Source organism: Ictidomys tridecemlineatus, chromosome 11 (assembly GCF_052094955.1).
Source record: "Ictidomys tridecemlineatus isolate mIctTri1 chromosome 11, mIctTri1.hap1, whole genome shotgun sequence".
Lineage (NCBI taxonomy): Eukaryota > Metazoa > Chordata > Mammalia > Rodentia > Sciuridae > Ictidomys > Ictidomys tridecemlineatus.
In genome coordinates this window covers 30,627,961-30,654,779 of record NC_135487.1, presented here as the reverse complement: position 1 = coordinate 30,654,779, position 26,819 = coordinate 30,627,961, and the positions used below count along the sequence as shown (strand labels likewise).

The 26,819-nt window shown below is 39.4% G+C and overlaps 3 protein-coding genes across 11 annotated transcripts in view; 1 reads left to right on the top strand and 2 right to left on the bottom strand.

Moving 5' to 3' along the window:
• Ccdc30 (coiled-coil domain containing 30) overlaps positions 1 to 18,873 on the bottom strand; it is a 136,117-nt gene extending 117,244 nt beyond the window's left edge. For all 4 annotated transcript variants that reach the window (XM_078026063.1, XM_078026060.1, XM_078026062.1 and 1 more), the window contains exon 1: positions 17,208 to 18,873. The gene's annotated coding sequence lies outside the window, so the exon portion shown is untranslated. The remainder of the gene's footprint in view (positions 1 to 17,207) is intronic.
• A 136-nt stretch (positions 18,874 to 19,009) lies between these two features.
• On the bottom strand, positions 19,010 to 22,784 carry Ppcs (phosphopantothenoylcysteine synthetase). Of its 5 annotated transcripts, none has more exons than XM_013364581.4 (3): positions 22,648 to 22,784; positions 21,665 to 21,768; positions 19,010 to 19,902 (listed from the first exon to the last, which is right to left on the bottom strand). In XM_013364581.4, exons 2-3 carry the CDS (start codon positions 21,755 to 21,757, stop codon positions 19,579 to 19,581), a joined length of 417 nt encoding a protein of 138 aa, XP_013220035.1. In that variant the 5' UTR covers positions 21,758 to 21,768; positions 22,648 to 22,784; the 3' UTR covers positions 19,010 to 19,578. The 5 variants fall into 5 exon arrangements, with proteins under 5 accessions (XP_013220035.1, XP_077882192.1, XP_077882193.1 ...); XM_078026066.1 differs by having other exon boundaries at positions 22,734 to 22,779; XM_078026067.1 differs by lacking the exon at positions 22,648 to 22,784 and adding an exon at positions 22,374 to 22,490.
• Positions 22,512 to 26,819, top strand: part of Zmynd12 (zinc finger MYND-type containing 12) — a 29,005-nt gene continuing 24,697 nt past the window's right edge. Inside the window, exon 1 of one of the 2 annotated variants that reach the window (XM_078026065.1) lies at positions 22,512 to 22,705. Coding sequence is in view for 1 of the 2 variants with exons in the window: in XM_078026064.1 (XP_077882190.1) it covers positions 22,989 to 23,098 (110 nt within the window). In the remaining variant the exon portion in view is untranslated. Of the gene's footprint in view, positions 22,706 to 22,745; positions 23,099 to 26,819 lie in introns of those variants that run through there. The other variant, XM_078026064.1, reaches the window with a different exon arrangement.

Here is a 26,819-nt window from a genome sequence, read left to right as displayed (position 1 = left end):
GATAAATCATGCCCTTCAAGAAAGGATAAATCATTCCTCTCCTTCTCTTTCCTGAATTCACTCCAATCTGGTTTTTATATCTACCACTCCATGTAAATAACTCTTGTGAAGGTCATAATGACCTCTATGTGGCCAAATACAATGAGCAATTACCAGTCCTCATACTTGGAATTTGACCCAGTTGTTCATATCCTTATGTTAAAAAAGACTTTCATCATTTCCCCTTTGGGATGCCACATTCTGCTGGTTTTCCTTCTAGCATGCATGACACTTCTTCTAAGACTCCTTTGCAGATTTCTCATCTTTCCAATATCAAACTATTAGAATGTCCCAGAACCCAGTCCTGACTCTCTTTTCTCTCTCCACATTTATTCTCTGGGTTGTTTCCTGTAGTCCGAAAGCTTTAACTATGAGCTTTCTGCTAATGCCTTCCATATTTACAATGTAGTTTGTATTACATTCTAGACCTGTACACAATTGCCCACTCAACATTTTTGCCTGATGTCTAAGATACACCCCAAAATTTACATGTCCCAAAGTAAACACGTTACTGTCTACCCCAAGCTGTACCTGCCATATATTCCTCCTGCATTTGAGCAGTTAGAAACTCCAATATTCTAATTGCTCAGGCCAAAAAAGCTTTGGGTCAACAGTGACTTCTCTACTTTTTTTCAGCCCAACAACAACAAAAAAATCCACTAATAAATTGTGTGAGCTCTACTTTCAAAATATATCCTTTGATTAGGCATTTGTGCTGTGACAGAATACTGTGTTTCTAAAAAAAATAACTTGTATTTTGCAAAACTGATCATTAATAATAATAGGGCTTATTGAAAAAAAAGATTGGGTTAAATCCTTCAAATTCTTTGCCATTATATAACTAGTACAATATTAAAAAAATTGACAATCCTAATAATTATACTGGTACACTTAAAGATATATGTCAAATTCCTAAAAAAATAAAGCGGTATTGTAGCAAATATAGGACTTCATTTTTTTTTTAATTAGGCTTGATGTAAAGGTGGGCTAAAAAAGGAGTTGAAATCGTAGAGTTATGGAAACAAAGGCAAAATGCACAAAGATTGGGGATATCTGTGCCATAAGCATTTCCAAAGCAGAATGTGGCCAAATTGAGCTCCAAAGAAGAATATGAGAAAAGCAGTGTTTTGGATATGAGGTGTCCTCCAAAAGCTCACATATAAGACAATACAAGAAAGTTCAATGGAGAAATGATTGAGTTATGAGAGCCTTAACCCAATCAGTGAATTAAAACCCCTGATAGGATTAACTGAGTGATAAATGGAGCAGGTATGGTATTGGGGTCATGGCTTTGGGGTATATATTTGTATCTAGTGAGTGGAGTCTCTCTCTGCTTCCTCATCATTAGATGAGCCGTTTCCCTCTGCCACACTCTTCCACTATAATGTTCTGCCTCACCTCGATCCCCCAAGGAATGGAGGGGGCCTTCTAAGGACTAAGACTTCTGAAACTGTGAGCCCTAAAATAAACTTTTCCTCCTCTACAGGTCAGGCAGAGGTCAGGTTCTGGTAAGGTCCTTAAGTCACAGCAGTGAAAAAGTCACTAAAACAGAAATGGTATTGAGAAGTGGGGTTGTTGCTGTGACTAACCTGACCTTGTGGTTCAGAATTTTTTGGAGCTTTTTGGAATTGGTGGAAGGAATTTTGAGATGCTTAGTAGTACAGGCTGGAAATGCTTTAGATTGTTGTAAATGGAGCTTAATGGCCAATTCTGGAGGGAGCTCAGAAGACCAGAATTCCAATAGGACCACAGACTCTGAAGACAGGACTCAAGAGGATTCAGAGGAGGACTCTATTGGAATGTAGACTAGAAGCCATTCCTATTATTTTCTGGCTGAGAAGTTGTCTGCATGATGCCCGTCCTGAGACTTTCTGTGAGGCTGGTTTTAAAAGTGATGGACTTCTTAATGTGCCAGGAAAAACGTCTAGGCAGCATAGCATTCAGGTGGTGGCCCAGATATTGCTGGTGGCCTTTGGGCAAATTTACTTTAATAATCAGGAGCAGAAAGCAGAGCAGAAAGATTTTTAAAAGCTTGGACTTAAAAGTTGGGAGTAAAACTGAGACTAAGGAAGTTGCAGTTGTTAAAGACATTACTGCCACTAAAGAAATGCTAAAGACTTTGCCCAGAGACCTGGAGAAAGGTGGCTTAAGGGCATCTCAGGAGCTGGCAAGACCATACCCACCTCAGACTCAGGAGAGTAAAAGTGAAAATTCTCTTGAGTAGAGACCAGTGGGGCACCCTTCTTACACAAGGGGGCCTAGTCAGTTTTTTCAAGGTGCTCAGCCACCCAGACACTCAGAGGCTGTTGCAGTCAGGGTCCCTGGAGTCTTGGCTACTGTTTGAAATGGTGGCAGACCTTGGTGTCAGCCACATAGTGCTGTTTCTGCAGGAATGCAGGATGCTGGATTAAGGGGGTCATGGAGACTTCCACCAAAATTTCAAAGGAAGGGGAGGCCAGGCAAAGTGCAACGGGGTTGGAGTCCCTGCGGGCAGCCCCTGAGAGGGCAAAGTGTGGAGATGTGAGGAGGAGGCTGAAGCTGCCATGGAGACTGGCGACATATGACATCGTCCTAGGAAAGCTGCAGGAATTGAGCAGAGACAAGCCAACAGGAAGGCCACTTGGGCTGCAACCAACAAGGCTACAGAGGTGAATCTACACAAGCTCTTGGGAAAGGACATCATGCTATATACTCTAGAGGCCAGACACAGAACTACAGGACCTATTTGCCCAACTGGATTTCAGTCTTGCTTTAGTCCCATCACTTTTTCTATGCCCCTATACTTGTAACCGAAAATGTTTATAAATTGATTTTAATATTATAGGAGCTCACAATGTGAGATTGCCTTGAGCCTCAGAAAAGACTTTGGACTTGAACTTTGAGCAATCTCGGAACTGTTGAGACTATGAGGACTCTTGGGAATGGACTAAATGTATGTTTGCATTGTCAAATGAGTGTGAGCTTTTGGGGGCCAGGGGCAGAATGTTATGGTTTGGATGTAAAGTATCCCCCCAAAGCTCACATGTGAGACAATACAATTGAGAGAATTCACATGTGAGACAATACAATTCAGAGAAGAAATGATTAAGTGGTGAAAGCCTTAACCTTATCAGTGAATTAATCCCCTGATGAGATTAACTGAGTTGTAACTGGCGAAGATAACACTGAGGGCATGGCTTTGGGGGGGTATATGTTTGTATCTAGTGAGTAGAGTCAGTCTCTCTCTCTCTCTCTCTCTCTCTCTCTCTCTCTCTCTCTCTCTCTCTCTGCTTTCTTATCATCATGTGAGCTGCTTCCCTCTGCCACCCTCTTCCACCATAATGTTCTCCCTCACCTTGAGCCCCAAGGAATGGAACCAGCCTTCTATGGACTAAAACTTCTGAAATAAACTTCAAATAAACTTCCTCCTCTACTGTTGTTCTGATCAAGTCTTGAAGTCACAGCAGCTAAAAATCTGACTAAAATAAGTAGAACTCAGAATCATGTGCTACATGATGATATTTCTGTTAATGATGGATCACATATATGACAGTTGTCTCATAAAATTATATTGCCGTCTGACATTATAGCTGTTTTAGTTATCTCTTAACATCACATTTCTCAGGATACATCCTATCATTAAGTAACATGTGACTGTACAAACTCCAAAGCTTGCTGGCAGCCCAAAAAATTAACATGCTAAGAAAAATGACATATAAACTTCCATGTTATAATGATGTCATTTCCTTATTTATCAATCCCTCAAAAGCTAGTTTATGTCGCAAAATCATATGCTGGCAGCAGGACATATGGTATCTTTATATTTTATAATATGACAGATTAGAGACCTAGAACTAATCTCCTACTGAGAATAACTAAAAAAACTAGAAGAAATTAAAGAAAACTCTTAAAATGCAATCGTGACATGAATAAAAATAGAATGCAAACTTTTAAATCAGCAGAATAAAATGCAATCTATCCATGGAAAGCAAGAAAAAAAGAAAGAAAGAGAGTTTAGCACACATGAAATGTATTCTATGACTAATTCAACTTTCTCTGCACCAGAGATTTAAAAGAAAGAAAAACTTTTCTATCAACAGATCCTTGTAAAAGGAAGTTCTCAAAGGAAAATGATCCCAAATGGAATATTTGAAATGCAAGGGAAAATGCTGAGCAAAGAAAATAATAAATGTCTGTATATAATCATAGAATATATATAATAAAAATAACTCAAAATATCTAATTTGTGGAGCTGAGTAAAAATAAGCTATTGTAAAGAAGTCCTATCTGTATTTTTATTTCTTTTTTTGGTGCCCTAGGGCACTTTACCACTGTGCCACATCCCCAGTCGTTTTTTTTTTTGTTGTTGTTGTTGTTTTTTAATTTTCATACAGGGCCTCACTAAGTTGCTGAGGGTCTCAAAATTTGCTCAGGTTGACCTCAAATTTGCTATCCTCCTGCCTCAGGATCCCAATTTGTTAGGATTACAAGTATGTGTCAACAAGCCTTACCCTATCTGTATTTTTCTTGCAGCTTTTTTTTTTTTTAAAGAGAGAGTGAGAGAGGAGAGAGAGAGAGAGAGAGAATTTTTAATATTTTATTTTTTAGTTCTCGGTGGACACAACATCCTTGTTGGTATGTGGTGCTGAGGATCGAACCCGGGCTGCACGCTACCGCTGAGCCACATCCCCAGCCCTTCTTGCAGCTTTGTAGTACTTAATATGCTAAGAAGGACCATATCATTATGCTTGACATGACTCTGAGTCCTACTGGTTTTAGTCAGTCCTTAATATGCTAATACTACTCTGGTATATTGATTATTAAGTTAAAGGCACTTGTACAAGTACAAGATCATTCTGACCTTCCTTCTGTCTCTTAAAAGCAGAAGATCAAATTTCCATTTAAAAGCTGGCCTCCATATACTAGAAGGAAAGTAATTTTTTTTTTTTTTGTACTGGGGACTGAACCCGGTGGGGTGCTTTATCACAGAGCTACATCCCCAGCCTTCTTATTTTTCATTGTGAGACAAGGTTTTGCTAAGTTCCTCAGGCCATGAACTTGTTATCCTCCTGCCTCAGCCTCCCAAGTAGGGGGAACTACAGGTGAACTCCACCATGCCTAGTGGGAAAGTAATATTCTTATCATCAAGAAGGGGAAGTTGAGACTGAGAGAATTTTCTAAAGATCTTGCTAAACTAACTCTTTAAAGCTCTATGTGTTTAGTTGCTTTTTTTTTACAACTTTTTATTCTTTGTCCAAGCCAACATGTGAGTGAGTGACTTTAACTGCTTCTTTGGGTCTCCATTTCCTTCATGAAGGCTCCTGTGTCACTTAAAACTTATAAACATAAGTCTATATGCTTTTTGCCTATTCACCAGTCTTAAGTAAATTTAATTTTCAGGACCAGCAAAAACAAACAAACAACAATGTCTCAAGCCTAATGTGGACTGTGTATGGACTATGTTGTGCATAGTAGCCTAATGAGGGCATAAGTCTGGCACTGGGAACCTCCCATGGCACCCCCACACGGACTGATCCCCTTATGTAGGTGAACTTCCCCCTCAAGTTCTGCCAGAGATCCCACACAGCATCTTAAATGGGTGTGACCTGCCAAGATGTCAATCAACCTGCTGACTGTAAGAGACCACCAAGCAAGACTCTGCCCTTGAAACTTTACCCTTGCCCTTGATGCCCGCCCCCATATAAATAAAGCAGACATGGGCTCCATTTTGCCAGAATATAGAAACTCAATCTGTCTGATCAGCTAGCCTGTCTTGCCCCTGCTTTTGAAACTACTTTCTGTGTCCTGTTTTTTGTTTTGTTTTGTTTTGTTTTTGTTGTTGTTCTATTTTTCTGAGCTCTTATTTCTCAGCCAGCCCATTTCACCAAGGGGAACCTCATTTCCATCACCTGCGTGGGAGGTGGGTGAGACAACAATAACAACAACAACAAAACTCTGAAGAGGTAAAGTCTTGCCTTCCCTATAGTAGGTGCTTTATAAGGTAGGCGCAATGGGGAACACAGGAACAAGTAAAATGAGGTAATTACGGTGCAGTGTGGTAAGTGCTATAATAGACACTGAGAGTAATTACCACTCTGCACTCACACATACATTTCAGACTATTTAAGAATATATACTTTAAAAATGACAAGCTAAAAATATACCTAAAACATTAGAAGTACTTTTCTTGGAGAGGAAGATATATAGTAATCTTTCTCTTCCTTCTACTTTTATACATCTTCCAAATTTTCTATAATTGTCACATACTAATGTTTAGAATTCAGCAAAGATAAAAATTTACATTTTCACAGAAGGGAAAATTACTGTTTGAGTTGGAGCTCTTTAAATTCGTGTCTAAGTTGTTCATTTTCCTTTTCAAAACCATGAGAAAAGGCTTCTCTTCCCTCTGTTAAGTTACAAACATGGTTTATGCAATATTCTACCTAAAAGGAAAACAACACAATAAAATTAATTACTCTTAGTCCACAGCTTTCTTTCTCTCCTGTAGTAGGATTGAACACAGTACCTCACATATAAAAGACAAGTGCTTGGGCTGGGATTGTGGCTCAGTGGTAGAGCACTTGCCAAGTATGTGTGAGACACTGGGTTTGATTCTCAGCACTACATATAAATAAATTAATAAAGTAAAGACATAATCAATGTCTAAATTTTTTTAAAAAAATAAAAGGCAAGTCCTCTATCAGTGAGCTAATCTCTAACTCTTTTTATTTTTTATTATTTTTTTTTAAATTTTGAAGTGATCTCACTAATTATCCAGATGGGCCTTGAACTTGCAATGCTCCTGCCTCAGCCTCAGGAGGAGCTGGGATTGCAGGCTTGTGCCACAACATCCAGCCATATTTTCACCCATATTAAAGGTTCAGTAATTGGAAGAGCCATTGGGAGACCACCATGCTGTCATGACTATAATCTGAATCAGAAAACTCAGCTTTCCTTAAGTGGAGTGGTCTCTTTCCCTCTACTTCCCTTCAGCTGTTTTATGTTATCACTATGTTTCCCAGTAGATATCATCATACATAACTACAAATTCCTGAGTTAGTCACCACCTCTCTTTTTCAAATCAAGTCTCCTTATCTGTGGTTTAGGTAATATGGTCATGATACCCATGAATAGAAAAAAATCTACACAACAGTTATGTTTTACTACTGGGTTAAAATTGATGATTAATACAGTGCTCCAGATACTGTATTAAGGACATCATGTATTTGTTACCACAACCATATGGGACTTTTATCTTCCCACTTTACAGGTGAGAAAGCAGGCTTACTTAGGCTAAGGGATGCTTGTCACATGAGTAATAAGGGAAAGGGCTAGAATTCACATTCAGGTGGGCCCAAAGCAGGCCCTGAGCTCTTACTATGTCAAATTGATTAGAAGTAGACTACCAAAATAACTGAATTGCATGGAGGTCTATTAGACATCCCCTCAAAATATGTGCAAAACCCTGAATGGTATAATAGAAGGAACACAGGAACTGCAGTCCAACTTCCTGTTAGTTTCAGTTCCCTCCTTTTTAAAACAGGCAGAACAACATGTATAATGGCATAAATTGGAGTGAACATACTTCATATACAGAGATACAATTTACCAAAAATTATGCTCTATGTTTAATAAGGATTGTAATGCATTCCACTGTTGTTGTGTATTTTTAAAATAAATAAATAAATAGGTGGAACAAAAATACCCATTTCTAATCATAATAATTCTTTTTTTTTTTTTTTGTACTATGGATTGAGCCCAGGAGCCCTTAACCACTAAGCTACATCCCCAGCCCTTTTTAATATTTTATTTGGAGACAGGGTCTCTCTGAGTTACTTAGGACTTTGCTAAATTGCAGAGGCTGGCTTTGAAAGTGCAATCCTCCTGCCTCAGTCTCCCAAGCCACTGGGATTACAGGTGTGTGTCATCATGCCTGGCTAATTTATCAAATTCTTGCTAGGTGTCAAGCATTTGTGTGAAATGTTTTACACCAATCATTTGTGTAAATTTCAAAATCTCTTTAAAGAAGCCATTATCATCTCTCTATTGCAGACAAGGAATTTTGAGTCCAAAGAATTTGAGTCACTTGTTCACAGTTACATGGAGGACAGACACTAAAGGCAAATTTTCACCCTCATCTGCCTAATGTGAATGTTCATGCTCCATTATAATATGCTGTTTTTTGGTTCTAAGGAGTTACATTCTTTAAGAATTTGGAAATGGGATTTCCCTTTAAGAACTAAACTTAAAAATTGAGAAGTTACCTGTTTTGTTTTTGTGGAAACAGCAGTGCGGTTCCCAGGTAAACTGAGGGCATGTATTGGTTCATTTAAAAAACTAATATGATAGGAAGTAGGTTGAACAGTATTGGAAACATCAAAAAGAGTAATAATAGGGCTGGGGTTGTGGCTCAGTGGTGGAGCACTTGCCTAGCATGTGTAAGACACTGGGTTCTATCCTCAGCACTACATAAAAATAAACTTAAAGAAAGATGTTGTGTTCATCTAAAACTTAATTTTTTTAAAAAAAAGAGTAATAATAGCAAAAAAATATATGACACAATCTACCCTTCTAAGTGCAAGGTGCTCTGGTCCTAGGATATAAGAGGTGCAGGTATAAGGTCAGGTATAGGTAGCTCTACTGTAGAAATCTGGCTATCTTAGTGTTATAAATATTTAGAATCATTTGTTTAGCAAATAATCATCTGATTAAAATCTATCTTCCCACATAATATGCCTGAAAGAGAATGCATGTGTCATCACAAATATGTACATGGTTCTTCTGGCAATTATATTCCTTATTGCTGATGAATCAGTAAGTGTCTGTTTTTCTACAAACATCTTTATGAGTTTGGTTAATACAAGTCCATCTTTAGGCAGCAGATCCACCCATAGCATGCTGACTATTCAGGTTTCTAAACCTTCAAGGAAGAGTCAAATAGAGGATCAGCTCTTGACACAAAGATGACTTCACCAAGAGAATGAAAGCCACCTGGATCATGCCTGTCTGGATGTTCAACAAGTCACCCTTGGCCAACATTCTGTACATGAGTCCTAGAAACCAGTACAGACTGTTGCTGTGTTTCACAGGGGAAAGTATATATGAGTGCTTTGTAAACTATACAGTTATATTCAAATATTAGTTTTTAATGTGCCAATTTAATGAAAATCACTGAAAAAAATAGATATTTTTTAACTATGTACTATTAGTTTTTATTCTTTTTTTTTTTTCTTCTGTGCCCTTCATGTAAGCTCTTTTACTTTCTTGCAGCAGTCCTTAGCCTATCCTCACTAGAATAAAATCACTACGGCTGGGGATGTGGCTCAAGTGGTAGGGTGCTCACCTAGCATGCGTGAGGCACTGGGTTTGATTCTCAGCACCACATAAAAATAAAATAAAAATATTGTGTTCACCTAAAACTAAAAAATAAATATTAAAAAAATATTAAAGTGTTCCTCTGTTGCAGCAAGGGGGCTGAATCCTTCTTTGCCAAGATGGTGGAGGATGTCTTCTAACTGAACTTTTCCCTTGATGGAAGAGATAAGCATGATTATCACATGCAACACAGAATACACACACACACTCTCTCATACATGTGACCAAAGATGTGAGAAATCTGATAATTAAATGCCTAGAGTTAGACTCTTTACAAAGTATATTTTGATCTATTATTGTTACCCAGTTATAGTAAGCACTTAAATGAAATATAATACAAAAAAATTAAATCAAAAAAATTAAAGCTTCAAACAGCTGTATAATTTCTTCTAAAGTAAGTAATGAATGATGACCTGACATATACAAAGAAAATTGTGTACAGTGAAAAAAATTAAATTTTTTTTTGTCTATCAAGTTCTGAAGTTTGCAATTTAATAACATAAAAAGGTTCAGTTTGGCCAAATCATCAAGTCCAAAGAAGTCTTTGTTCCACTTATTGAACATCTGGAAATCAAAGGAATCCTCTAGAAGCTAGAAAGTGCTCTAATTCTATAAATGATTTTATTTATAGAATATGTCTTATAATTTATGTTTTCTTCTATATAATTCAGCTCTCTAAAACATTTTTTTGAGGGCTGGGGATGTGGCTCAAGCGGTAGCGCGCTCGCCTGGCATGCGTGCGGCTCGGGTTCGATCCTCAGCACCACATACCAACAAAGATGTTGTGTCCACCGAGAACTAAAAAATAAATATTAAAAATTCTCTCTCTCTCTCTCTCTCTCTCTCTCTCTCTCTCTCTCTCTCTCTCTCTCTCTCTCTCTCCTCTCTCACTCTCTCTTAAAAAATAAAATAAAATAAAACATTTTTTTGAGGGAAGATGTTAGACTGAAACCAGGGCCTCATGCATGCTAACCATGTGCCAACCACTGAGCTCACTCCTACCTCCCAAAACTTCTTGATCTCAGCCTGTCATCAATACTTTCTTTAATTTTTTAGCTTGAAAGTAATCATAGCTTGGACCATGACAGTGGGTTAAAGATAAATATCTGATGATTGATGAAATGGTATTTGTGTTATTAAAATCTTATTTATGAATTGGAGTTATTGTTGTAATTAAATACAACTTTTAAGTTAACTTGACCCAATTGGAGTGATGTACATAATTGTTTCTGTACTGCAAACAGTCTACACAATTGCATTTGGTTTTGCCTTTTAAAAGCAAAATGATATTATTATTATTTTTCTTCTTTGATTTGCTAAATTTTTCAGCGTCTTACCATTTTTTACATCAACAGTTTTTGTGGACAATATTTACAACGGCAATTATGAGTCTGAAGCTCATACTGGAAAAAAAAGAACTCAAGTCTGATTCCTTGTGTTCCCAAGTGTCCTCCCCATGACTTGCAACTATAAATCTTGTGTTCCTCCAACCCTCCACCATCCATCTGGTCCTCACTCATCTTCTCCCACTAGGTCCTTGAGAATCATGCAGTTATTTGTGGTTTTAGTCCTGAATAATAGAGAGCCCAATATACTAGGTATATACAGCATCTTATGAACATTATTTGGCAATATAGAAAACTGCTTATGCTAGAATGATAAGATAGAAAGCAGAATGAAAAAGTATTATTATGACCATGTGAAAGCCAGATACACAAAGACAGGAAGCAAATACATCAATGCTGGAATCACTTGTGATAAACTGAGAAGTACGATTGTGAGTATTAGAAAATAAATGCTGTAGGTTGCTTATCCAACAGAACAGCATCATCCTCATGTTGTCTGGGTAATCGGGAGAGTCTGGGTTGAAGAAAGGTCAAAGGAAAAACAGATGGGAGATACTAAAAATGCCTTTTGATGCTTGTCTTCTGGGAGTAGTGGATGTTAGGCTGAGATATAGGAAGACAGGACTTGCTGGTCAGGAGGACAGTGAAGATTTCCAAGTGTGCAGCTCATCCAAGCTCTTCCACTTGGCCACACCCCCAAAGCCAGTGAACTTTAATCTCCATTCTACTTAACCACCCATCCAGCTGGCTAAAGTTGAACCAGTGTTGAAACCTAGTAATCCTAATCTCCAATGTCCAATTCTGACCACCATCTTCTATGCTCCCTATCTTACCTCACTCTTTTAAAAAAAAGTATTAAAATATAAATAACTGGAGAATTACCATGTTAGTTATTTTAAGCATACTTTTCAATGATATTAAATGCATTTGTATTCTCCAACCATTACCACTATTCATTTTTCAAAACGTTTAAATCATCTAAAACAGAAACTTTGTATCTACTATATAATAACTTTCCATTCTCTTCTTCCCCAGCCCCTGATAACCACCATTCTACCTTCTGTCTCTATTATTTCTGTCTCAAAGGATTTCCTGCAAGTGGAATCTATACTATTTGTTCTTCTGGGTTGGCTCATTTATCTCAGAATAATGTTCTTCAAGGTTCATCTGTGTCATGGCTTATGTTAAAATTTCCTTCCTTTTTAAGGCTGAGTGATAGTCCATTGTATGTATAAACCACATTTTCTTTATCCACCTTTTGACTATGCACTGGCACACAAGCATTTGTTTGAGTACCTGTTTTCAATTGGGATATATTCCTAGGAATAGAATAGCTAGATATATAATTCTGTTTAACTTTTTGAGGAACTATTGATAATCTTCCACAGCAGCTACATCATTTTATATGCCCACCAGCAATGCAGAAGGGTCCCAATTTCTCCACATCATTGCCAACACTTATTATTTTCTATAAATTCCTTATGGGTATGAATCACTTGCTCTCTTAAACTATATTTATTCCACAATGACAGTGTAACCTCCAGTTTTGGATCAATTACATCCTTTTTCAAAGTACCAAACTGCTTATTTGTTTCCCCACAAGCTTGGACCCAACTGTTGATCATTTCAATCTTTCACCAGTATCCCCAATTATCTTGCCTCTTGTCCCACCCGTCTTAAATCCTAGTCCTTGAAAAGTTCAATAATTTCACTCTACTTATTTTAGGTTTCTGAGTACTGGTAGAGAAAAATCAAACAAAAACAGGAAGACCAGAGATACTAAAAATTCATGTCCTCCAGCCTGAGCCAAGTTCTGAACCACTAGGTCACACTATGTGATGCCAGCTTCTACTGGAAATATTGCCACTCCCCTCCTTTGGTAGGTGACCTTGTCTCCCCCAGTACTAGTAAAATTAAGGTCATCATAAACCTCTGACAGATTCTTCCCCTACCACCAATACTAACCTTTGTCTTTAGGCAATCCTGACCTCTTTCCCTTGTCAGTGGGAAAGCTTACATCCTCCCAACCAAGGGTAATCCCTTAATCTGTGGCCTAGGTCCCATCCTGTATTGCTTCTTCAGAGAAACATTTTCTTTTCTGTATGCCCATTACCTCCCTCTCTGGTGATCTTCCCTCAGCTCAAGATGTTTCTGACATTGAAAATAAAGATACAGGTCTGAGGGTATAGAATGTGTCTTTAGCATGTGCAAGGCCCTGGGTTTGATTCTCAGCACCAAACACAAATAAAGAAAATTAAAGATATAGAAAATAATCCTCCTTTGGTCCCACCATGTCCCTCTCTAGCTATTGTCTTCTTTGGGATAATTTGGCTACTGCTTTTACCACTGTGCTGAAAACTACCAGTCAACAAAGAACTCAAAATGCCATATCCAATTGGATAGGTTTCTGTTTCATATCCAATTGGATATGATCTTTCTGCCATACCTGTCTACTTTTTCCCTAAATGTTTTCCTTTCTGTTCTGTGACATTCTGTTCTCCTGTTTTGATCTTACTTCTCTAACCTTTCCTTCTCAGTGTTATTTCTGGGCTCCTTCTCTTCCATAGGCCTTTCAAATGCCCTTCTCTCTCCCATGGTAACAGTTCATGTTCAGGAGGCTGACGCATATTGGTTCAAGTCCTGGCTCCATCACTTTGTAGCTGTGTGGCTTAGGTCATTTGACATTTAAAAATTTTTATTTATCCACCTACAAAACTGATATAATACTAATGTCTATCTCATTGAGTTTTTGGAAGGATTAAATAATAATCCATCTCTGTTATGCTTCAGATTGATCTAGAAAAGTAGCAAGAAACAAAAACCTATTGAACTTGGAACAGATATGAGTGTGGCTGAGACTGCCAGTTTTCCTTTAATATTTATTCTTCCCTTTCATCACAGAAATGAGACATTTCAGTTTTAAATATATTTCAGTTTTTCATGGATCACAGGCTACTTTCCTTATGGCTCGCTATAACCAGAGGACCAAGTTCTGAACGATGAAATGTAAAGGAAATTCTGGCCTGCTTCCAAGAAGTGTCCTTAAAGGACCAGGATGTTCTTCCTTGCTCCTTCCTACTTTGTACTTACTGAAATTCAGACCAGATGGTTGAAGCTTGAACAGACATCCTGATGCTATGAAGTGCAAGCCACATATCATGGATGATGTAACACCACAAGAGAAGAAACCTGGGTCTCTGACAGTTTCAAGATGCCCTAGCAGTTATGGCCTACTTTCTTCTTGACCTTCACAGAAGAAAAGTAACTTTCTTTCTCTTTAAAGCCAATATTAGTTTGCCCTTTCTGTCCCTCACAGCCAGCCAATCCTGACTACTATAAGAGAGACAATGAAAGCATAAGATACAAGAATATATTGCAGGTAACAACAAGGCTACACAGAAAACAGGTATAGAAAGTGGGCAGTCATTAAGACACCCACAAGGTCTTTTGTCTCTAGGGTTTCCTGTGAGTTCATCTGCTTCTCTTGCTTCTCATCATGGATGAACTTTCTCTGTTTGCTTATTAGCAAGACTGAAAATAGTCATTTAAGTCCCAAGCCTGTGAAACTTTTCAGATTAAGTCATTTTATGATTGTATCTCATAGCTCAATTTAAAATATATTTTTAGTTGCTGATTGCCCTTTATTTATTTATATGTGGTGCTGAGAATCCAAACCAATGCCTCACACATGCTAGGCAGTTACTCTACCACTGAGCTATAGCCCTAGCCCTTGTTGTTCAATTTTTGAAAGAGAAATTATTTTTCTCACCCAATGAATTGTGCTCTCTTCTCCATGTATATTTCTCATTCAGCTAGTTATAGTTGGAATGGGTTGGAAGTGTACAAATATGGTCTTTAAAGCCTAACCTTTAAAAAGATAGGATTTACAGAGATTCAAGTTTCAGAGAACAGGATAGAGGCAAAGAGGGCAATATAATGTGAGTTTACCATTTTAAATTAGTGCATATTCAATTGAATAACTCAGTTTGAAGAACCTGCTCATTTCCCCCTTTTTCCTTTTGTATTCCATATTTAAAATCACCATCAATTTAGTGATGAAATCTAGGAGTCATCCTTGACCCCTCCTTATTCATCCTACTCACACATGGTCAGTGGCGATAGATTCTACCTCTTTTATCATTTTTTATCTCCATGGCTGTTGCCTTAGTTTAGGCTTTCCTATTTGCTTAGTTTAGTGTAGCAGCATTCTTAACTATTATGGCCTGCTGCCAGGCTGGCCCCCATCCAATCGGTGTTCTCCAAGCTTTCAGACTGATCCTTCTGAATGCAAATCACTTGCTGGTTAGCATTCTCATTGCTTTTAAGCAGAGTCCAAGCCCCTTAGGATGACACTAGAGATACTCCACAATCTGGTTCCTGCCTGCCTTTCTAGCCTTATATTCTGCTACTCTTGACTTTAGCCTTCCATGTCATGTATGTATAGGCCCCATCATGCTGCTTATATTCCCATACTGTAGATATTCAGGTCCCTCTGCCTAGAATAGTGTTAAGACATCCCATAATGAACAATATTACAGTGAATTTATTGAGACCTCATGGTTGAGAAATTTGAAGATTCTAATAAAGCAGATCTTTACATAAATCTGTTCTTTGAATTATAAATGGTCTGACATCTAAACTGTACCTAAAATTGCCCACCTAACAAAGTGTACGGAAATAGTATTCTCTCCAAAGCAGATCCTGAATAAATGTTCATTAAGTATCTCAAAGAAATGCATCCTGTGGTATTTTTAAGTCTCTAAACTTTTCCAGGTGAAAAGAACAAAATGGTAAAATGAGTGTCAAAGATGCCAGTAGCACATTCCCAGTTGTGACAACTAAAAATGTTTCCTTATATTGCCAACTGTCTCTTAGGAGACAAAATCAACTCCACAGGGATTGTATATCATAAAAATATAGCGAAGATCATTGGAGAATAAGGAGATTGAGAAGGAGGAAGGATGGAAAAGTACGGGGGAATGTGAAAGGAATTTACGAAAATCACATTATGTGTATATATAAATATACCACAGGGAATTTCACCTTTATGTGTGTCTGGAAAGTATCAATCAAGGTTGGATAAAGAAAATGCAAACAGAGTATCAGTGTAGTGGAGAATGGGTCAAGGGAGGAAAGGGGGAGGAGGAAGGAAATGGGACTGAAATGAAGTGAGTCAGATTCCATGCATGTACATTTTTGTGGGGATGAATCTAGCTACTATGTGAAATTATAATGCTCTAATAAAAATAAATCACTTCCTAGGCCTAGAAATGTGCTCTGGGTAAGAGGAAAAATTTCCAATTAATTATGCTATAATGATGTTTGGTCAATAAAGGAAGAAGAAAGGAAAGCTCCTTATAAAATAGCATCTAACAGTCTCTTTTTTAAAAGAGAATTTATTCATTTCCATTCAATGTGAAAAACTGCAGAACTTGTTTTTCTTTCCTAATCTATTATAGAAGAGAAAGATGAATTTTTAATTATTTGGAAATCTAACTGACTCTAAGCAAGAGAAATCATAAATATTGTTTTGATTGGCCTGTGACATCAAAATATTCAAATGGTTATAGTCCTCCAAATATCTGCTAAAATATGATTTATATAGCCTCAAAATAGGTTTATTGCTGAAGAAGAAATGATAAGAATCAACAAGGAATACATGCTACAAGACAAACTAAATCAAGCTTTCCAAGCTAAAATAAAATTTCACTGGGTCTAAATCAATCTTATCCTATATTTAACCATCGGTCCTAGTCTTTTTAAAGACCCCTGAACCTGCTGCTCCCTTACCAAAATTATTTGTTTTTCAATCACTCCCCCTTATTGGTTTACATCACAAAGAATAGTTTCCTGGTTCAGAAGAGGCATGAACATGAAGAGGCACAAGAATTTTTACAAGCACCTTCTCTCTAGCAAATTCTATCATCAGGTGTTGGATTTATGTGAACTTAAAGTTGAAATCCTATTTTTTGATCATTTTTGACATTTTCATAAGTATCTAATTTTCATAAGTATCTTATTTTCATAAGTATTCAAAAGGAAAACCTTCTTTATATAAGCCTGAAATGGGCCTAATACTACGATCATTTTCATTTTTCCCCTTCATTTTTCAAAACACAGTAGGCTTGCAGTAATTTGATGTTTGTATTTTCCAATGTGTACTTTTCCATTCTAGTCTCTAGTTTACCCCAGACAGAAAGTTTGCCACAGTGCAGAGAAACAAAAAAATCTTGCTAATGATTGCAGAGTTGGAGAAAAGACTTAGCTGTGCAAAGCATTGCATCAGGAAAGCAGAAAGGGGTGTTCTATAGATGACAGAGGTGATGATATAATGGACATTCAATAATGTGCAGTGTGGACAGGGAAGGGTGAAAAATGGTTGTGGAATGAACAGGATGAGGAAACTGGTGCTTGATGAGAGAAGTGGATGAGGTTGTAGCTTTAAAGGCAGAAAATAACTGACTTGACCTCCAATGCTGAGGTTACCAAAGGCCTCCAGAATCTTCTCCAGAGTCTTCTTCAAGGTTCTGCATGACGAAGACCGGCCAAAAAAAAAAAGCAGAAAACGGCCTACAAGTAGGGGACAATTGTGCCTCCGTGAACTTTTAGCGACTTGGATCTTCGGGTGCAATCATCTGTCCGGGGTGTGCCCCTCACCGGTTAGGTGAGAAAAGGAACGCCTACATAACTCACTGAGCGTGTTCTAAGCCACTGTTTTAATAAGAGCGGATCCAGGGAAAACAGGCGAATCCTTCAGGCAGAATCACTCCAGCTTCGACTGGAAAGGCCAGACGAAGGGCTCGTTTCGGTCCTTCCTTGGAAAAGAAGCGGAAAAGCCCTGGAATGTGGGGGGAAAGGAGTGGAGAATAGATGCTTTCCTCTTCGGAGTTGAGGCGGGAACCTCAGGAAGCAGGAGGAAATTTTCTTTTGGAGGGTGCTGAGAGGGTCCGGGGTCGGTGCGCGGCTAGCAGCTCAGCTGCGAACTGCAGGTGCCTAAGGAGCCAGGGCGTCATAGCAACCGCCCTCGCTGCTGGGACGCAAAGGCGTCATTCCGGCAGGAACTGTAGGTACGACGCACGCCATTGGTGCCACTGACTGTTCTTCCTGTGAGGACTTTTGTTACGGCGCACTCCATTGGCCTCTGGGTCTTGGGGCGGAGTTCTTCCAGCCACGCGTTGAATACTACTCGCGCCATTGGCTCCTGAGACAACCTTAACCATAATTTATATAACTGCAGGCGCTTGCAATTTAATAGCATTTCTAGTTCTCAAATAGCTTGTCCCAGCCTTATCAAAGTCCCGGGCTCCTTACGTTAGACTTTCTGATCTAGAATTTTGTTTAGATGAGCACAGTACCTTTTTTTATGCGGTGCTGAGGCTCGAACCCGGTGCCTCCCACATACTAGGCAAGCCCCTTATTTCATTTTTATAAAGGTAGGATGCTAGGTCAGGAGTTCTGAATTTTAGGCCTAGATCTGTTACTAACCACATGGGGAGCCTCATATTAAACACAACACTTGCACCCAACTTTCAACATGGAGAAACCGGGCTTGACCAGAATTATCCTTAAAAGTTGAAACCCTCTAAGAAGTCCTAAGCATGGCAAATTCGGTTTAGGCAAGTTGTATCAATCTCTCCCTTTGGCAACAGAACCCTTGAGAATGTTTTCTCTGATTTAAAATGCTATCACCACCACACAGCCCACTTAACACCTATTTGTCAGTTTCAGTATCACCTCCTCAGGCAAACTTTCTTTGATACTCTAATCTAAATCAAGTTCTTTCTTGTTTTGTTGACTCATTTTCATTTTTCTTTAAACCAAAACACATACCCCCTCACTCCCCCTGCCTCAGAATTTTCACTTGTGTAAATACTGTTTTTAAGTGCTCTGAATACATTAATCAACCTAAGTGGAGAACTCTTTAATTCCACATAGAATGGTGCTTGTTTTTGAGCACTAAGATGAGGTGATTCTCACAGGAATAATTATGACCAAAAAAAAGGGATCACTTCTAGTTTTAGCCCCACTTATCCCACACTTTTTGTCAACTGTAATGCATCCCTTAGGTTAGTCACCAGTTGGTCCCTGCCTAGTTCTAGGTGGAAGGTTGTATTAAATGTACCTCAAGAATGGTCCTAAAATATTTGAAAGGTAAATTTTTATTCAAATATGAAGTAAATCTAGGAAAAGAAAAAAGATTGAGGGAGGTATCTTTTGCTTCTACGCACATCTTTTGTTAAGTTTCCAAAAAACAACACCCTTCCCATGTGTTGGTTTGTGGGCACACATTTTATTGCACTTAATTTTTTATATGTCCATTTCCCCAGCAAAACATATTTATTCATCTTTTTAATCCTCATAGCTCAGCACAGGGCCTGCACAGAGTAGGCACTCAAATACTTGATTTTGAAAACATGACCACTTATGTATGCATCCATAATCCCCCTTCTACAGTATGAAGTAGATGGATATTCAGCATTCAGCTACTTTTCATGTACATTTTGCAGAATATATAATTCCCAAATTATATTAGTGATTTCACACTTTAAAAGAGATTATCAGGATCTCTTTTTTAAAAGCTGTTTATTTCTTGGCTTTTTAAAAAGTCAAGGCAAAGCTCTAGTGTTCAATTTCCAAGTCAAGATAACATTTCAGGTCAGTGTGTCAGGTGGTTCAGTCATTAAGAGGCAAAAGCCAGCCCATATTGTCTGCATACCACAATTTTTACCTTCCTTTTTTTCTTTGTTCTTATAAAAGCAAATAATTTATTCTAGTTCTTGCCATTTGTAAGAGCCCTGGTCCACTGAACAATTTTTGATCCTATAAAACTTTTTTTAGTTCAGTTTTTGTCACATATAAAAGCTTTGTGTCGAGACTGAAGATTCTCCACTATCTTCTTTTCTATCTCTACACCTTTTTCTACATCTTCCTCTGATAGCAATAACTTGGTTTCTGAGTCTTTGGTAACAATAATAACAAAGGAATGTATTGACTCAAGGATATTAGCTACCACCAGTTGATGTTGATAAACTTCCAAAGCATTCCGAGCACGATTAATTATGATGGAGGGGTCGGTCTCCAACTTAAAGGAAATTATAAAGGCTTTGGGAGCCCAATCTTTAACCAAAGGATAAAGCATTTTTGGCACCATCTTCATTGTTATCTGTATTGGAAAAAGAAAAGCTTAATAAGCAAACAATGATCACTACCTATCAGGAAACTAAGGAATCAGGGACTCAGATTTTTGCGTATATAAATTTTAGTGAGATTTTCCCATTGTGCAGACTTTTCAAAGCAAATTAAATGGTTAGCTTAAAAGCCTTAAATCTGTGGTGTTCATACTAATACCTAAATTTAAGGCTTTATACATATTCTGGGGCAAACCAAGTTTTTTTTTTTTTTTTTTTAATCAGCCCTACTCTGCTACCTTCATTACATTTTCTGGAACGTTCTCCTTTATTTCTTCAAGTAAACCCTCAAATAAGCAAATATAACTAATTGGTTCATGCAAATGTTATGCTGGCAGAAGTCCAAAAATATTGGATTTTTAAATCTCTCAGTTTAAAATATTTCTACATTAGTAGAATGGCTCTAGATTCCATTTACTTGTAACTGGAACTGTAAAAGGAAAAATTACACAACAGCACTGAGGAAACAACTGATTTTCACTTGATTAAAACTCATACCATCTGTTTCCAACACCTTCAAAGAGGAATGTTGATTTGTTTTGTATACTTTCAAGACAGAACTAAAAAATGTGGCTAAAGATCCCAGAGTTTTGAAAGTGTGAATCACTAAACTAATCACCAGGATCTCTTTTTAAAAAGCTGTTAGCAAGTGTGATAAGAATCATATATTGCTAGTTCCCCACTGTTTCTCCTTAGCATTTATCCCTACCAAGAGTAGCATGCATTTGACTCCCCTGCAGTGTGTAAGCAATTCAAGTGCTAGGTATTTCTTTTCACTGCTTTTATCTCCAGTTCCTACAATTAACACCTGGTACAGTAGGTACTCATTGAAGAAATGAAAAAATAAACTATCATACAAGGGCCCCACTGATAGAGTTTGTCCTATGTAGATTCTACCTGAATCACTAGGAACTTCCCCTCAGGTTCCAAGACACCAGATTATCTTAATAACTCAACCATACAACTGTCCTCTTCATACCTCTTCCTTAAATTACAATAACCCCCAACTGAACTATCTCATTCACTCTATTCCCTACTTCACCTTTCAAAATGATGCCAGAATGTTCTTTTCACAAAAACTATCTTATTCTCCTACTTATGTGCTACTTGTCTCCACAGGATAAAATCCAAGCTCCTTAAGAAGGAGTAAAAACCAGGCATGGTGGCCCACTCCTGTAATCCTAGCTACTTGGAAGGATGAGGCAGAAGATTCCAAGTTTGAGGTCAGCCTGGGCAACATAGCAAGATCTTATCTCCAAAAACAAAACAAAATATTCTGTGAAGCTGCCTCTTCAGTCCACTTTCCAGCATTACTAAAAGCACTTTGATTCACAGCAGCTACTGCTAAACATAGCAGTGTTTCCAAACTCCAACTGTATAACTCCACTTGAAATGATCTTCCCCACTGTTATACCCTCTGCTCATCTTTTAAAACCCAGTTCAAGTCATCTCCTCCAAGAAGCCTTCCTCAACTCCCCCAATTCACTTCCCCCAAATCTGACTGCACTTTGTACATACCTCCACTAGAGCATTTATCACTCTGTTTTGTAATTATGTCTGTGTCCAGGTCCCTGGCTAGATTGTGAGGTCCTTGAGGGAGGGCGGTGTCTTATTCATCTCTGTATCCCCAGTGCCTAGTGCATACAGAAGGCAGATAGGCCATCTCCAGATCAAGAGGAAAATTAACCCATGATTGGTTATAGGGGATCAGATCTCTGGAAGAGAAGCGCCCATCACCTGCAGTGGGCCCCCAGATGACTGGATCTTGTGTTCAGGCATTTCAGAGACAGGAACATAGAAATCTGACACGGCCGCAGCCAGGTAAAACATCGCAGAAGGCCCTGCAAAGAGAAGTAGAAGGTGTAACAAATAGGGGAGAGGTGTGGGATCAGTTCCTTTACAATTTGAGTTCCCAGACTGTAAGACCAGAGGTATGGGGATAAAGTGGCTGGGGATAAAGGCCTTGCTTCCTGGCAATCGCTGGGTCCCTAGGGCACGCACCTAGTGGACTGAGCGCTTGGGCAGCAGCCTTCAGCAGATGCAAATAGTCTGCCAAAGTGGAGAACTCTACAGCCAGGAAGGTGCCGGCAGCCGCTGCTTCTTGGTAGCTCCGCAAAGCCGCAGCGAAGCCCGGGAGTGCATTCTCCTCGGCCTCCAGGCTCAGCACGCCCGACTTAGCTGGGCCAGAAGGCCGCAAGGCCGACAGCCAGGTCTGAGGCGGGAAGCGGTGGGCAAAGGGGAAACAGGAACGAGCGCGGTACAAGAACAGGACCCCGTAGCCTGCAGCCAGGAAGGCCTCGGCTGAAATTGCACCGCGCCGTCCGCTGCTGAAGTTGTCCAGAAAGCGCACTGGCCGCGCTTCCAGAGGGACCTTGGTGCCGCCTGAAGTGACCAACACCACCCGCCGGCCCTGTGCGCCTAGCCGGGCCGCGAAGCGAGCCATAACCTCGGCCGAGCGAGCAGCACCCGAAGGCTGGGGGAACTCGGAGACGAGGTCCATTTCCTCCATCAGTGCCCGAGTTCTCCCTGCGCCTGCGCACGTCCCGGCGCCGCCGGCACCACGCCCTCCTCGTACCCAGTCCACGCCCAGCCGCAATAGTGAGCGGGTTGGTCCTTCCCCAACGTTTTCCCCTAGGTCCCAATCTCGCCGGGTGTGGAAATGCGCGGTTATTGTGCCCCAGAGCCCAGAGAAAATGATACTGCGCCGAGGGAATTCTCACTTTCGGATAGTGAACATCTGGAAAGGTCGCATTCCCTCTTGTTAGTTTCCTGACCTGGGTAAGAACGGGCCGTGTTTGACTCTTACCGGCCACCGTACAGACCTTCCTGGGCTTGCATCCACCAGAGTGCATTCTCTTTTGTCATTTAACCTTTGTGACTGGTGGAATTTGTGACCCTCCCCTCCCCCTGTTTTAAAGCTCAAAATGTCAGTCGAGCCACGCCCCTCCCCTTTGCCCTTGAAACTCTGGTAACTAGGCTGTCGCGGTCGTCACGTGACGCCGGTGCCCAGCGTTTTCTCGCTGGGCAACCGTCCTAGAGACCGACAGCCGCTGGCTGCAACATGAACGTGATCTACCCACTGGCGGTGCCCAAGGGGCGCCGGCTCTGCTGCGAGGTGTGCGAAGCCCCAGCCGAGCGAGTGTGCCCTGCCTGCACAGTCACTTATTACTGGTAGGCCCTGGAACGTGGCACCTGGCGCCTGACTCCCTCCCTCTTCTCCGGATCAAGGGCTGGGTCTGTGTACCTGTGTGAGCCGCCACCCTTCAAGGCGGCTTCAAGACAGGTCTCTAGGACCCCTGTGGCCTTGTCTGCCTCCTCTCCCACTTACTGGTTGTGGGGTGTGTTTTGAGCACCTGCTGTGTGTTCTGCACTAGTCTAGGTGCTGAGGTTCCAGGGGCATTTGGGTAGCTAGTTCCCTCAAGGAGCTAACGTTATGATGCGGGAGACAGACAAGTAAACAAAGTAATTTCAGAGAGAGAAATTTCTCATGACAAGTAAAGGAAGTGTGATGAGAAACTGGGCAGACAACTTCTCTGAAAGTATACTTAATGTGAAGATAAATAAGAGTATCCCATCCTGGAAATGGCTGGGGGAAGGCCTGGTGTGTTTGAGGAATAAAAGAAGGCTGGTTGGTCTCAGGCACAGCTAAGATAGTAGGGAGGGTAAGTGCAAAATGAGGCCCGTTTCCATTTATTCAACATAACATTCTCTTTGCTTCATATTAGACCTTATTTTTGATCTGATGTTACATCCAGAGATCTAGTTCAGAGTTTAATGCATTTTACATGACAAATGCTGTCACTTAGGATGTGCTAAGCCCTGGGACCTCTAAGGATGGAAGCTGGGACCGTATACCTTTCTCCAAGAAAGTAGTATTTGAACTGAGTTTTGAAAGAATGGTGAAAAAGGGTAGGACATTCCTGGCATCCAGGACTGCTTGGGCAAAGGGTAAAAGTACAGAGTTTGCTGAGAACTAGATAGGGAAGATAGTAGTGGAGGGACTGGTCAATGATTTTCACACTGTAGGCCAGGACTCAGCACATCATGGATAAATCAAACATCATTTAAAGAAGAAAAATAGCATAGAATAGAAAGTATCAAAACAATCCTACCTAAAATTTAGTGTTTTATGAGGATATGCATTTTTGTACTTGTATTTCTTACTATGAATTGAGTAAAAAAGAGTTTTGATATCATTGTGATAGGTACTAGGAAAAGTTTAAACAAAGAAAACATAAAAGCAAACAATGACATGAGATCAAAAAGATTAGAATTTACCTTCTGGCAAGCCGTGGATGGTATTGAGCTGACAGGCTCTCATTTATGTTAAGGAAAATGACAGGCAGCAGTATGGAAGTTAGATTGGAAAATAGACACTGAAGATTGCATAACTAGTTTGGAAGCTGTTGCCATGGTCCAAGTGGAGAGTGATCCTACCTTTCTCAGACTGGTCCAGGTGTCCCACCTCAGTGCTCTCAAAGAACTCACTAGTCCCCTATCTCAACACTTAGGACACAGGGTGAAATCAGTTGTGTAATTGTCTGTATCCCTCACTAGTCTGTATGACCCATGACAGCAGGGATGGCATCAGTTTTTTAGTTCCCTTCTTTGATGACATCATTGCATTTAGAATGCGATTCACAATTTGTAACAAGAACTACAAAGCTCTGACCATCTCTCTATCTGCATTTTCCACCACACTCACCCCATATTTTCCTTGCTATAGATACAGATAACTGAAGTTCTAAATTGTTCTCTCAGTTTCTTGCCCAGAATGCTCACTGTGCTGAGAACCTCCACTTCTATCACACATCTTCTGGACTCCCTTTCTTCCTTCAGAGTTTACTTAAATGTCTTTTTTTTTTTTTCCCCAGATAGGTCCAAATCAAATCCAAACACTCTTCTGGCATTTTTCTTGTTAGTAAGTCTATTTTTCTTTGCTTTTCTTCTTTTATGATTTTTTTTTCATTTACTTATTCTACAAGGTCTTTGTCTTTACTATAAGACCAGTGCCCACACATAACAGGTATGCAATGGACATTTGTTGAATAAACAAACTTCTTTTTTGGGGGGGTGCTACTGGGGATTGAACTCAGGGGGACTCAACCACAGAGCCACATCCCCAATCCTATTTTGTATTTGATTTAGAGACAGTGTCTTACTGAGTTGCTTAGTGCCTCACTGTTGCTGAGGCTGGCTTTGAACTCCCAATCCTCCTGCCTCAGCCTCCCACCCATGGGATTACAGGTGTGTGCCACCACGCCCAGTGTAAACAAACTCCTGAATGGATAATAAATCCATCTGAGGCCAAGAAAATGGGAGGAGATGGTGAGTAACAGATTTGGTTGCAGATAAAATGAGGGGCCTTCATGTCACTAGGCTACAAGTATAGGCATGACACTCAGGAATGATTCTACTTCTTTGTCTGGTGTGTGTACCCATTTTTTCCTTAAAACTCCCTTCTTGGGGCTGGGCTGTAGTTCAGTGGCAGAGCACTTGCCTAGCATTTGTGAGGCACTGGGTTCAATCCACATAAAAATAAATAAATAAAATAAAGGCATTTTGTCCATTACAAATACAAAAAAAATTTTTTTTAAAGCCCTTGTCCTCTTTATCCATGCAAACAGAAGTAATCCCCCCTTTCTCTCAGCTTACTTTGCTGTCCACTCTTAGATGACTTTTGTTTCCATTCTTCATTTTTAATTGTTGGCAATATATTGTCTTAAATTTTATGCTTCATTAAAGCAAGATGTTATTTTGAGTGCATATAGAAGGACTGCTATGTGTGTGCTATCTTTTGATTTGTATCACACCCTGTGTATGCTCATGGTGTCCAGCAGTCTTGAAATAGCTGGCACTAATATTTGATGATGACATGAATAAATCATCATTTCCATGCCCTCACCCTCTATTTTTTCCCTTTCTCTTCTTTCATTTGCTGCTGCATCTTTGTGCATGTGTGCACATGGTGCTGGAGATGGATCCCAGGGCCTCGTGGGTGCTAGGCAAGTGCTGACTCCTTTCACTTGTTTTAATTCTCTTTAAGGTTTTTTCTTCTTTTTTTACCCATCTGTTTTCTTCAGATTTCTATGCCCTTGTGTTCTGGATATATCAATATTTTTTTCTTGTATAAAACAAAATGTGAGATAATTTTTCTACAGGTTTTGATGGTTCAATGTAAAGTATCTAGAACTGTGCCTGGGACCAAGTTGGCACACAATGTGTATTCTTTTTTAAGCATCCCAAATTTAAGGAGCCAAAAGGACAGTCAATTTGAATTCTTGCAAGTTTTTTCCTATAAAAGAATTTTATCCTAATTGTAAATGCAATTCATACTCACTGCAGAGAACTTGAAAATACAAAAATAAAGAAGAAAAATAATCCATAATTCTACCACCCAAAGATTAGTAACCTGACATTTGGGTGAATTTCATTCTTTTTCTTCTAAACATTTATTTTATGTATTATGCATAATCTTATGCATATTGTAGCTCATTGTATTGTGAATATGTTCCCAGGGAAGAGAACATTTTCAAGAAAATATAATTTTATGAAAGTACCTACTGAAGCGTTTGTGATAGTTAGAAGAGGCGTCAGTGCTGTGGTTTAGCAAATCATAGTATATTGATTAAAATGATAGGAAATAATTTTTCCTTTAATTTAAAATAAGATGGCACAAATTTAAATGCCTTAACTGGCCAAGAAGAGAAAACAGTGAAATGGTATTCAATAACAGAAAGTAATAGGATCTGTAGTGAATTGTGGAATGAATGTCCTGCCTAAAGACATTCAAATATGGTTCTAAAAATGTGATAATGCACAAACTAAATATGTCTAGATCACGAACTTAATTGTGAGCCCTGAATGAAACATTTTCCAACTTCTTTTTGTA

Coding starts and splice junctions, on each gene's coding strand:
- Ppcs (XM_005317887.4), bottom strand. CDS start 22,436: ATGGAGGAAATGGACCTCGTCTCCGAGTTCCCCCAGCCTTCGGGTGCT. Junction 21,769..21,928: donor CCAAGCGCTCAGTCCACTAG/GTGCGTGCCCTA, acceptor TTCTCTTTGCAG/GGCCTTCTGCGATGTTTTAC. Junction 19,903..21,664: donor CATCTGGGGGCCCACTGCAG/GTGATGGGCGCT, acceptor TTTCCAATACAG/ATAACAATGAAGATGGTGCC.